The 13,127-nt window shown below is 34.5% G+C and overlaps 2 protein-coding genes and 1 non-coding gene across 6 annotated transcripts; 1 reads left to right on the forward strand and 2 right to left on the reverse strand.

The window, feature by feature from the left end:
• Nucleotides 1–3,916: 3,916 nt before the first annotated feature.
• On the reverse strand, nucleotides 3,917–3,987 carry TRNAS-GCU (transfer RNA serine (anticodon GCU)). Its single transcript has one exon. It is a non-coding gene; the product is annotated as a tRNA-Ser (tRNA).
• A 1,563-nt stretch (nucleotides 3,988–5,550) lies between these two features.
• Nucleotides 5,551–8,839, forward strand: LOC104744407 (glutathione S-transferase F11). 4 transcript variants are annotated; one of them, XM_019236588.2, is made up of 8 exons: nucleotides 5,551–6,388; nucleotides 6,545–6,640; nucleotides 6,732–6,812; nucleotides 6,931–7,025; nucleotides 7,137–7,224; nucleotides 7,688–7,837; nucleotides 7,920–7,968; nucleotides 8,236–8,839. In XM_019236588.2, exons 2-8 carry the CDS (start codon nucleotides 6,635–6,637, stop codon nucleotides 8,682–8,684), a joined length of 918 nt encoding a protein of 305 aa, XP_019092133.1. In that variant the 5' UTR covers nucleotides 5,551–6,388; nucleotides 6,545–6,634; the 3' UTR covers nucleotides 8,685–8,839. The 4 variants fall into 4 exon arrangements, with proteins under 4 accessions (XP_019092133.1, XP_087345510.1, XP_010463766.1 ...); XM_010465464.2 differs by having other exon boundaries at nucleotides 6,185–6,388; nucleotides 6,545–6,636; XM_087489384.1 differs by lacking the exon at nucleotides 6,545–6,640 and having other exon boundaries at nucleotides 6,165–6,388.
• Nucleotides 8,840–8,909: 70 nt separating this feature from the next.
• LOC104744408 (NAC domain-containing protein 45) lies at nucleotides 8,910–11,716 on the reverse strand. Its single transcript, XM_010465465.3, has 6 exons — nucleotides 11,251–11,716; nucleotides 10,426–10,706; nucleotides 10,049–10,330; nucleotides 9,691–9,939; nucleotides 9,541–9,610; nucleotides 8,910–9,451 (listed from the first exon to the last, which is right to left on the reverse strand). The coding sequence occupies exons 1-6, from the start codon at nucleotides 11,405–11,407 to the stop codon at nucleotides 9,060–9,062; spliced, it is 1,431 nt and encodes a 476-aa protein (XP_010463767.1). The 5' UTR covers nucleotides 11,408–11,716; the 3' UTR covers nucleotides 8,910–9,059.
• Between the last annotated feature and the right edge of the window lie 1,411 nt (nucleotides 11,717–13,127).

The raw sequence follows: 13,127 nt of genomic DNA on the forward strand, positions 1-13,127 counted from the left end.
TTGGCCTCCAAAAGTTTTCATTTTTGGCCTCCAAAAGTCATCATATTTGGCCTCCAAAGGATCTCCACTTTTGGCCTCCAAAGTGTCTCCATTTTTTGCCTCCAAGAGTCTTTATTTTTGGCCTCCAAAAGTCTTCATTTTTGGCCTCCAAGAGTCTCCATTTTTGGCCTCCAAAAGTCATCATATTTGACCTCCAAAGCGTTTCCACTTTTGGCCTCCAAAGCGTCTCCACTTTTGGCCTCCAAAGCGTCTCCATTTTTCGCCTCCAAGAGTCTCCATTTTTGGCCTTCGAAAGTCTTCATTTTTAGCCTCCAAAAATCATCATATTTGGCCTCCAAAGCGTCTCCACTTTTGGCCTCCAAAGCGTCCATTTTTTGCCTCCAAGAGTCTCCATTTTTGGCCTCAAAGAATCTTTATTTTTGGCCTCCAAAAGTCATCCGTTTTGGCCTCCAAGAATCTTCATTTTTGGCCTCCAAGAGTCTCCATTTTTGGCCTCCAAAAGTCTTCATTTGTGGCCTCCAAAAGTCTTCATTTTCGGCCTCCAAGAGTCTCATTTTTGGCCTCCAAAAGTCATCGTATTTGGCCTCCAAAGCGTCTCCACTTTTGGCCTCCAAGAGTCTCCATTTTTGGCCTCCAAAAGTCATCATATTTGGCCTCTAAAAGTCATTATATTTGGCCTCCAAAGCTTCTCCACTTTTGGCCTCCAAAGCGTCTCTATTTTTGGCCTCCAAAAGTCTCCATTTTTAGCTTCCAAAATTCTTCATTTTTTTCCTCCAAAATTCATCATAGTTGGCCTCCAAAAGTCTTCATTTTTGGCCTCCAAGAGTCTCCATTTTTGGCCTCCAAGAGTCTCTATTTTTGGCCTCCAAAATTCTTCATTTTTGGCCTCCAAAAGTCTTCATTTTTGGCCTCCAAAATTCTTCACTTTTGGCCTCTAAAGCGTCTCCATTTTTGGCCTTCAAAGGTCTCCATTTTTGGCCTCCAAAAGTCATCATATTTGGCCTCCAAAAGTCATCATATTTGGCCTCCAAAGCGTCTCCACTTTTGGCCTCCAAAAGCGTCTCCATTTTTGGCCTCCAAAGCGTTTCCATTTTTTGCCTCCAAAAATTTTCATTTTTGGCCTCAAAAAATCATTATTTTTGGCCTCCAAAATTCATCCTTTTTAGCCTCCAAAATTCATCCTTTTTTGCCTCCAAAGCTTCTCCATTTTTGGCCTCCAAGAGTCTCCATTTTTTGCCTCCAAGAGTCTCCATTTTTTGCCTCCAAAGCGTTTCCATTTTTGGCCTCCAAGAGTCTCCATTTTTGACGGACAAAAGTCTTCATTTTTGGCCTCCAAAAGTTTTCATATTTGGCCTCCAAAAGTCATGAGTTTTTACCTCCAAAGCGTCTCTATTTTTGGTCTCCAAGAGTCTTCATTTTTAGCCTCCAAGAGTCTCCATTTTTTGCCTCCAAAAGTCTTCATTTTTTTCCTCCAAAAGTCATCATATTTGGCCTCCAAAGCGTCTCCATTTTTGGCCTCCAAGAGTCTCCACTATTTAGCCTCCAAAGCATCTCTACTTTTGGCCTCCAAAGCGTCTCCACTTTTGGACTCCAAAGCATCTCCATTTTTGGCCTCCAAAAGTCATCATATTTGGCCTCCAAAAGTCATCATATTTGGCTTCCAAAACGTCATCATTTTTGGCCTCCAAAGCTTCTCCATTTTTGGCCTCCACACTTTTTGGAGGCCACAAATATGATGACTTTTGGAGGCAAAAAATAAGACTTTTGGAGGCCAAAAATGGAGACTCTTGGAGGCTAAAAATGGAGACGCTTTGGAGGCAAAAAATGATGACTTTTGGAGGCCAAATATGATGACTTTTGGAAACCAAAAATGAAGATTCTTGGAGGCCAAAAATGGAGACTCTTAGAGGCAAAAAATTGTAGACTCTTGGAGGCAAAAAATGTAGACGCTTTGGAGGGCAAAAATGGTAGAACCGCACTTTATCTTTGGAGACTATTCTGCATTTTCAAAAAGGGGCATTTTCAAAAATGTCCATCCATACCTCTTTTTAAAACTTTTACGTACAAAATGACCATATTATCCTTTCTTTGAATGATGGCAAGAATGTACAGTCATCAAAATCGAAAAACATTTCCCGCCAAAAAATGAAAAATTTTCCCGCCAAAATCAAAAAAATTTCCCGCCAATATCGAAAAAATTTCCCGCCAAAATTACGAAATTGGACTTTCCTACCAAATTTTTTTAAATTTCTACCTTATAAAAAACATTTTATTTAAAAACTTTACAAGGTTTTTAAAAAACCTTATTAAACCTTGTTAAATGGTTGGAAACCTTTTAATTTTAAAAACTCTAAACCCTAACCCCTAAACTTTTTCGGTTGTTTTGTTAATTTGTTTTTTTTGTTATGTATTTTCTTCTTTTCGTCAGGTTACGTTGTTAGTATGTTTTCTTTTCCTCTTTTGTTAATTTATTTTGCTCTTTTGTTCGTTTATTTTTTCGACTATGTTTTTCAGTTAATTTAGTCTAATTTTTTTCTCTTGTAGTTAGATTATGGTTTGTGTTTTTTTAACAATTTTTTGGTATTTTAAATTTTCGTCTGTATCTGGTACTCACTTTCTTTTCTTTGTTTATGTTGTTTTTAATAAGGGTGAATTAGCTGAGTAGCCAAAAAAACAAAACTATAGAATAATATAACCATCTATTCAAAAAAATTAGAAAAGTAGGATCAAGGGTAGGGTAAATTACTATTTTGGGTTTTTTGGTTTAAAGGTAGGGGTTAAGGTGATGGCCGGCAGTGGTGGTTGACGGTGGTCCGGTTGAACACTAAAAATACTGACGATATGGATTCTTGTGTGTTACAACGGATAAAAGAAAGAGAGAAAATTATTGAAAGGATTACCGAGAGCTCCAACCATCGATTCAGATTCAAAAAATTGGAAGATTCTGCGAATCGTTCGATCTGTCCATCACCACATGTGTCTTCCATCTTAATGACACATACCCATTTGCTTGGTGTAACACTTGTTCACCACTTGTCCTTCACATTTGTACATTTGTCTTTATTTCCTTGTGTAGTGCATGAGTCATCATAGTCTTTATCACTAGTATATATAAAGGTTATGTATGTGAGAAGAATGTAAGAGAGAGATATATACATAATAAGAAGAGTAAGAAATGTGTTAATATGCTTTTCCTCACTCTCTCTTCTATCACGTTCTTCCTCCATTTTTCTTTGTACAATTATATAGTTCCTTAACACATATATATTTACGTTATTATTTACAACACTTTATCAGCACGATGTCTTTACCGTTAGAGCTTTGACGAGGTAAGTAAATTCATATTGTTTCGGTTTATATTTATAGAACATAAATATTATAGACATTGTGAAATTATATATTTTTCCGGATTGATCATCATAAGTTGTAGGCGTTGCCTCCTTTACGATCATACATAAAAGCTATATAATTTTTAGATGGATCATTTTATATGGTAGGCTTTGCCTCCTTCTATATCTAACAAAAGACTATGTATTTTCCGGAAAGATCGTTAAAAATGGCAGGATATGCCCCCTATATGATCAAATATAAGACTATGTCATTTCTGGATTGATCGTTATACATCTAGAGGTTTTGCCTTATTCTGATCAAATAAAAGGCTTTTTCTTTGCCTCATTGAAATGAAATTGAGGCCTCTTGAATCCTTACATGGGAAACTATGATTTCTATTTTATTTTTAAAATTTTTTCCATCTATTTATTTTATTCGCTAAATGATAACTATATTTTATATGAGAAAATGAAATGTATTTAAGATCAAAAATATATTTTTCTAATGAGAATATATTAAGCACATGTCAATATATTTTAGGCAGTGCAAACAGAATCTTTTATCTTTTTGTATCCATTTATGTTTGGGCGGATAGCGGGAATCAAACCCGCGTCTTCTCCTTAGCAAGGAGAAATTTTACCATTCGACTATATCCGCATTTTTTTGCCTTCTTGATAAGAAATTTATCGATAATATTTGTTCAAAGCTAGACGAGATACACTCTTTGGTTTGGGGTCATTTCATAAAATTCTACCACCAAATCAATTCAATTAACAATTCTATTAATATTTATAAATTATATATATATATATATATATATTATATATTAATATTAGATTTATTCTATATATTTAATATTGAATTCCATATTCAAGAATATATGATTCTTCTATTTCCATAAAATATTCTATATTGATATCAGATATCAATTTTTATTAGTTTTTTTTTCATACAAGGTCTTTAAAAAGCGTTTACAATGTTTTATAAGGTATAAATTTAAAAAAATTTGGCGGGAAACTTTTCCGATTTTGGCGGGAAATTTTTTGATTTTGGCGGGAAAATTTTTCATTTTTTGGCGGGAAATTTTTTATTTTTTGGCGGGAAATGTTTTTGATTTTGATGACTGTACATTCTTGCCATCACTCAAAGAAAGGGTAATATGGTCATTTTGTATATAAAAGTTTTTTAAAAATGCCCTCTTTGAAAATGCCCTTTTTAATTTTAAAAGCGTTTACAAGGTTTACAAGGTTTTTAAAAGCATTTACAAGGTCTTTGAAAAGCGTTTACAATGTTTTTATAAGGTATAAATTTCAAAAAAATTGGCGGGAAATTTTTCCAATTTTGGCGGGAAAATTTTCATTTTTTGGCTGGAAATTTTTTATTATTTGGCGGGAAATGTTTTTCGATTTTGATGACTGTACATTCTTACCATCACTCAAAGAAAGAGTAATATGGTCATTTTGTATATAAAAGTTTTAAAAATGCTATGAATGGACATTTTTAAAAATGCCCCTCTTTGAAATGTGTATATAAAGTGCGGTTCTACCATTTTTGGCCTCCAAAGCGTCTACATTTTTTGCCTCCAAAGAGTCTCCATTTTTGGCCTCCAAAGCGTCTCCATGGCCAAAACGTCTCTATTTTTGGCCTCCAAACGTCTCTATTTTTTCCTTCAATGTGTCTCCATGGCCTCCAAATCAACTCCATTTTTGGTCTCCGAAGCGTCTCCATTTTTTGCCTCCAAAGCGTCTACATTTTTAGCCTCCAAAGCATCACCATTTTTAACCTCAAAAAGTCTTCATTTTTTGCCTCCAAAATTCATCATAGTGGCCTCCAAAGCGTCTCTATTTTTGGTCTCCAAAAGTCTCCATTTTTGGTTTCCAAAAGTCTTCATTTTTTGCCTTTAAAAGTCATCATATTTGGCCTCCAAAGCGACTCCACTTTTGGCCTCCAAAGCGTCTCCATTTTTGGCCTCTAAAAGTCTTCATTTTTGGCCTCCAAAAGTCTTCATTTTTGGCCTCCAAAATTCATCATATTTGGCCTCCAAGAGTCTCCACTTTTAGCTCCCAAGAGTCTGCATTTTTGGCCTCCAAGAGTCTGCATTTTTGGGCTCCAAGAGTCTCTATATTTAGAGTCGCTTTGGAGGCCAAATATGATGACTTTTTGAGGCAAAAAATGGAGACTTTTGGAGACCAAAAATAAAGATTTTTGGAGGCCAAAAATGGAGACGCTTTGGAGGAGGCCAAAAATGAAAGACTTTTGGAGGCAAAAAATGAGATCCTTGGAGGCCAAAACTGAAGACGCTTTGGAGGCCAAAAGTGAAGTCGCTTTGGAGGCAAAAAATGAAGACTTTTGGAGGCCAAGGCCAAAAATGAAGACTCTTGGAGGCCCCAAAAATGGAGACTCTTGGAGGCCAAAAATAAGATTTTTGGAGGCCAAAAAACCATAATATTAATAAAGAAATTATTACAAAATTTACACACAAGTTAAATATACTTTTACATGGTTGGATTAATAAAAGAAATTTGAGTGTTAAGTAATAATGTAATTATGTTTGTTCAATATATTTTTTTAATTTTTATGTAATGTAATTTCTAGCATTTTAATTTCTTAATAATAATTTGATAACCAAAATAAATTAGTCACTATTATTCTAAAAAAAAAAGAAATTATTACATATGTAAGTAAATATGATTAGAAATCTTGTGGGATATATTCGGTAATAAATAACAGTGAGGGGTTCTTTTGAAATATCTCAAATATGTTGTGTAAGATGCTGACGTGGAGACCCATGGGATGACGAAGCTTTGACTCGTCGCGCTTGCTTGGTTCCTTCTACTTGAAGTTGTTAGACTCCACCACGATCCAATTTCAACAAGATGAAGATGATGATCATTCAAACTCCTCTTGGGTTGATTGTTTCAGAGATTATTAAAAAGAAAAATTACACTTTCTCAGATCTGAAATTTTGTTTGAATTTTGTCTTCTTACGTGTTTTTTCTTTTATTGTCCAATTCGTCGTCGGCAACAATGGCTTCCTTGGAGATGAACGACCTAAAAAGTAAGTTCCTTTGGGATATATGTGATAAGAATAATGAACTCTGTATCCATTGATTTCGAATTCTGTTATTTGCCTTGTCGAATGAATTTGTTGCACTTGTTATCATTATTGTTGAAACTTTGGTGATGTGATGATATACATATGTGGTGGTGGTAGAGATTGGGCTAGGTTTGACTGGATTTGGTATCTTCTTTACATTCCTGGGAGTGATTTTTGTGTTTGACAAGGGACTCATCGCCATGGGGAATGTTGGTATTTAGTTACCATCATCTTTGTGCTCTCTTACGATTGATTTTACCAAGAAGCTCTTTTTAAGTTTCTGTGGTCTATATTTGAACAACAGATACTCTTCTTAGCTGGTGTTACTCTAACCATTGGAATCCACCCAACAATCCAATTCTTTACTAAAAGGCAGAGTTTTAAGGTTCCTAGCTATTATTGTCCCTTTTGCTTCCAATCTGACACTCCTGAGGTCACAAGGCAAAAAGACTTAAAAGTTGATACTTGTTGCTTTTATACTTGTTGTTGATATACACATATAGATATCATTTGGATTGGGTTTCTGCTTCTCTGTTGTGTTTGGATGGCCTATCTTCGGTTTGCTTCTAAAATCATATGGCTTCCTTGTCCTCTTCAGGTTTGGTTTTCCTCTCTCCTCAACAACATCTTGTGCCGTATTATTACCAAGTTTTGATTTTGCTTACTGATGATGATGTCTTTTCTTCCATTCTTCTGTCATGTTTAAAAGTGGTTTTTGGCCTACACTTGCGGTTGCGGTCTTTCTTCAAAGGATACCTCTATTGGGCTGGCTTTTTCATCAACCATACATCAGATCGGTACACTCTCAGTTTTACATTTTATTTTACACATATATCTTCCTTATCCCCAACCCAACGTATAATTGGACTCAGTTGAAGAAGAAATACATTTGTATTTACAAATTTTACATATACTGTATACAGATGTAATTAGAAACCTGTTTTAGCAAAATTAGAACAAATAGATGTAAACACACTAATGCAAAACACAAACGAAATGTACGTAACCTTCAAACTTTGTGTTTCACAAAATAATAATAAAAAAAAAAAAAAGAAACAGCACGTTCCATTTCTCACCTACTTACCGGTCCATCGGATTTCGAAATATATATAAGTGATGATTACTCCACAAGCAAAGTCACTCTCATTCTTTGGATGTTGAAAATTGAAATATATATAATTCATGGTCTATAAATTACACGCATCCATATTCATATCAACAATACATTACGTATAAAAAAAGTTATACATTTTTTATCAGAAAATGGTAGTCAAAGTATATGGGCAGATAAAAGCAGCTAATCCACAAAGAGTATTGCTCTGTTTTTTGGAGAAAGGCATCGAGTTTGAGGTGATTCATGTCGATCTCGATCAACTTGAGCAGAAAAAACCAGAACATCTTCTCCGTCAGGTATAACTTTAGCATTATATTTTAACTATTATCACAGAAACGTATGTATTAGTCATTACTTTCGTTGTATACTTGTTATTAGCCGTTTGGTCAAGTTCCAGCTATTGAAGATGGAGATCTCAAGCTTTTTGGTAAGATAAAACTCTCAAATTTGTTATTGTTTTAAAGTTAAATGACCATGTGTACTCAATTACTCTTAAGTCGAAATTTTACTCTTGAGTAATTTTTATGGGTAAAATATATTTCTAAACTGTATACGATTTCTTTGTTTAGATTTTGTCTCAACAACATATCTTTCTATTTTTATTTGATTTTTTTTGTCAAATTTTCAAAAATATATTTTCTTATACTAATGGTTAAAAACAAGTTATATATTCCATTTTTGGCTTAACTTCAAGAGTCGCGAGCCATAGTGAGGTACTACGCGACAAAGTATGCGGACCAAGGAACGGACCTCTTGGGCAAGACTTTGGAGGAACGAGCCATTGTGGACCAGTGGGTGGAAGTTGAGAATAACTATCTCTATGCTGTGGCTCTTCCCTTAGTTATTAACGTCGTCTTTAAGCCCAAGTTTGGTGAGCCATGCGACGTTACTTTGGTTGAGGAGCTAAAGGTCAAGTTCGAGAAGGTCCTCGATGTTTATGAGAACCGATTAGCTACGAACCGGTATTTGGCCGGTGATGAATTCACATTGGCTGATTTGACTCATATGCCCGGTATGAGATATATCATGAATGAAGTCAGTTTGAGCGGTTTGGTTACGTCTCGAGAGAATGTTAACCGGTGGTGGAATGAGATTTCGGCTAGACCGGCTTGGAAGAAGCTCATGGATTTGTCTGCCTATTAAATTACTTCAAGTTTACATGGATGGTGGATGGTGCTGATGATGATAATTATAATGTGGTATTTGGACCAAATTAAGTAAAAGTGTTTTTTTCCAAATAAAGTTAAATCGCATGTTATATTAATTTTCTATTAAAAAAACTATATTACTTCAGTAAACTATGCGAAAATCTTGAGGGAAATAACAACTGAAAAAAGTATATATATACTCTGGAGGGAAATATTCCAATTTGTTGTTGTTATACGTATAAGAGATATTTTGCAAATAGTAAGAAATACAACAATTAAATGTAAAAATATTAGTATACATACATATATGTAAGTGCCCTGTGTTATATCCAAAAGGGTTAAATAAATCAATAATTTAAAAAGAAAAGAATCAGAAAAAAATCGCAAGACATTTGTAGTATTGCTGAGCCATTAAACTACAAAGTGTTAGTTTTGTCTTCGTGATCTTCTCAGCTCTTTGTAACCAAGAATCTTTGTCTTCTTCAATGAACAATGTTCTTTCTTCCACATTGTGATTGACGTGGACTTTCAACGTGTGAGATGGTACGACTTGGTGATATAGAATTTTCGTTGTTTGATATGTCGAGATGAGCATTTGGTTGTTATATCTAGTTTCCTCCTCAACCACCTCAAATCCTAATGAATCAAGGGTTTCATTTGTGCTCACATGTTCATTATCTTCTATTCTATTCACGTTTTCCTCGTTATATATATCAAATGAGAAAAAATCATCGATATCTATGTTGCCATTGGTATTGTTCCCTGTAAATTAAACAATTTGTAATTATCGTTAGATAAGAAGTGCAACTTAACAATCTTCAACTTTAAACCTAATTATAAATCATTCTCACCATGAAATCCAAGATCTTGGTCAGTATCATCCAAACTCGAGATCATCTTCTTCTCTTCTATATAACCGGCCTGTTCAAATGCATTATAAATAATATATGTTAGGCTTAATTTAACAGAAAGTAACTTTAAATATAGTCTGATATACATACCTGGTTCATATGATGATTAGACGTTATTAATTGTTCATCATAATTGCCAACGTGGATCACTTGATCACCAACGTTATTATAGTTGTTGGAGTTACTTGCAGCGAAAGTAAAGTCATCCAACACACCATGATCGTTGTTGTGAGTCATACTCGTAAAGAAATCGCAATCACTAACCGCAGAGTTCTCTACACGCAACGGTGGTAGAGATATATTGTGTTGTAACATTGAGCAATCGATCTCTGTATTAACCTGTATGAACATATAGAGAATCCATCATTAACAATATGTTATACGTTGATGGGTGCATTTAACCTTATAGGGTGATGGATGTAAAAAAACTTTGAAATATTAGTTATACCTTATATGGAGTAGGGAACGGTCTATAAGGAGAACCATAGTATTGTGACCAGTCCTCGTTGCTGATTGCGTTGGAATTAAAACGCTCGTTGCCAAATCGCGGTTGGAATGTGTTTTGAACTTGATGAGTAGTTGAGCTGATTTCGAGATCCGAACAATTGTCAAAACTCGATGAGCAGTTACCACTCACATTCGACATCGCGTGGACATATGACCGATGCTGATCTCTTGGCTTAGCTTCAATAACAATCTTTTTGAACACACGACAAAGTGCATATGCATCCTGAAATATAAAAGATTAGACGGGATTTTTTTTAATGATATATATACAATAAAAAAAGAATAATTAGTCGAATTAATTGTAGTTAGCGAACGAACCTGCATGCCATACGCAGAAGGCTCGCATTCCGTTTCATCGAGTCGATATTCGTGCATGACCCAACCGGTTCTAATACCGTGTGGGGCACGCCCACGGTAGTAAACCAGTGTCTTCTTGGTTCCAATGGCTCGGTCTCTCCAACTCACCCGTCGGTCTTTGCCAGTGGCCTTCCAATAACCGCCTTTGGTTGCGCGGTTTGTCCTTGAACCGTTGGGATACTTCCGGTCACGTGGGCTGAAGAAGTACCATTCTTGGTCTTTGCTCGGAAGCAAAGATTTACCTATCATTTAATATATATTTGATTAGCGATTACTATATAAACAACGATATTTATCAATAGATATATATGGATAATGAATCCAAACCTTAAGAAATACGAATATCTCAACAAAGTTCGTGGCATTCATGTTTACAATTATACATTGAAAAGAATTAAAGAAATACAGTTATTGAATTTGATGTCAGAAAAAAAAAACAGTCGAAATAATAACAAATTAAGAAAATAGTTATATAAAGAACTATTGTATACTTGTTGCTTGTAACATGTGGAATTTTCCAGGTAGAAAATAAACGTATATATAGGGTTTCTTCATACATGTTATATTCTTATTCTTTTCTTCAACCTAGCTCTCTTTGTTGCTTAAGTTTAAGAGCATAAATAACAATTATTATCATAGAAACTGTGATTTTAATCCAATTGGAGAAATTGAAACTAAACTATAATCGAGTAATGTTTATCATAAATCATATATCCTTTAAAAGATTTATATAGCTAGTAACTCATGCGCATAAATGAAGAAGATCAAAATATTAGTAATTAATACCTGGTAAGTCCCATGGCTCACACTTGTAGAGATCAACTTCAGCGATAACCTCAAGTTCGATTTCTAGACCGTTGATCTTTCTTTTTAGATAGTAAGTAATTAGTTCCTCGTCCGTTGGATGGAATCTGAAACCTGGAGGTAACGAGACAGGAGCCATGTATATATATAATCTCTTGAAATGATGTTTTTTGAATCAATTAGGAGATAGAAAGAAAGAGAGAAATAATCGAGACTCGAGAGGAAGAAGACGACAGAAATGTTTTGTGTTCGTTGAGGGTTCGGAGAGCAAGGGAGGGGTTATATATAAAGAGGAAAAAGACAGAAGACATGAAAAAAGGAGAGGCGAAAAAGTGAATAAAGAGAAGGTCCCTATCCCAATATAACAAATACTACTATTATAAATTTAGCTCTTTTTTAAAAAAAAATTCATCAATTTCTTTTTTGTGCTAACAAATAACATGATCACGAGGTGATAATGTACTAAACCGGAATAATTAATGAAAAATTGCCGCCCTAAAATGGTAAACCGTGTTTCTTCATCAAGTGGCGATCCTCTCAATTATATTATCCCATGCTTCTCCAAGAGTGGTCGGTCTGGAATATTTGTGTACGTGTCAGAATTTTATTGGTTGCATGGGAGATCGAATCTTGGGTTAACCCAAAACTGTTGCAATCTCTTTTATAGTATATTTTTTATTTTTATGTTTGGTCTTTGTGCTTTGGCGGCACTTCTAACTGAAATAACTGTCTCTTTTAATTCATTTTGTACCCACTTGCATCCGAATCCTTTAATTTGTCTTCTTTCACATTGCCATCCGATCTACGTACGTACATTGATCTTATTTTAAAAATAGATCTTTCATGTTGTAATTTATTATTTATAGTTATTTTATATTTCATTTTGTCATTTATATGTTTTTTTTTTTTCAGATTCATATCTCATCGTCGTAGTTTATATGGCTAGAAACTTATTTCTTCACATTTTTTAGTCCGCCAATAAATTACCATATCATTTGATCTAATTAGAAAACTATTGACCGTAAGTCCAAAACTAATGGATATTAGAAATTATTGCTCTATTTGCTATGTTTATATGATTATGAACATGTTCACATGGTAAAGGTGATTATAAAACTTATAAAATTTCGATCGACGACTGAAACTAGATCAATATTAAAAAAAACCTAACAAAAAAAACACAAAAAAGCATATGAGAATGAGATGGATATTATTATTATCATCATCATGTGGGATCCAGCAGATGTGAACATGTGAATAAATCCTTGGAAGCAATTGATGGGCCATCCCGCCGGGAGCATCACTTCTCAGCCTTTCTCATCATCGTCATAACCTTTTTCTCTCATTATTCCAAATTCCATATTCTCTTTTTCTTCTATTATGTATCACCATATTGTATACACATACAATCCCACATATATATACATTAAACATATCTACACACATACAATATGATCATATAGCCTTCTTTACACATTTCCCCCACATGAATCCATCTTTTGGTTCTTTACTTATTTCTTCCTACCCAACGTTCACACACATCTCTATAAAACTAATAACATCATAGATTTGTCCTCCTATTAGCCCTACCTTAAAAGCTAGAGTGAATATAATAAGGCATTAATATTTTGATTTGTTACACCCTCCCCAAGGCCTCAAGTAACCATAGAATGAGAAGAAATTAACAAAATAAAAAGTATATGTAAAATCGGTGAGCTAAATGGGCTTTTAGGTGGGCCGAAAACTTATGATCCAAATCAACATGCGGTCACGTGATACCCAGCGGTGAGCGTACGTTAGAATAGTTTCCTTGTTCCATTAGCAGGCTAAAGTGAACCGAACTATGTCGTTCTGAGATG

The sequence above is a fragment of the Camelina sativa genome, chromosome 15 (genome assembly GCF_030686135.1).
Source record: "Camelina sativa cultivar CO46 ecotype springtype chromosome 15, ASM3068613v1".
Lineage (NCBI taxonomy): Eukaryota > Viridiplantae > Streptophyta > Magnoliopsida > Brassicales > Brassicaceae > Camelina > Camelina sativa.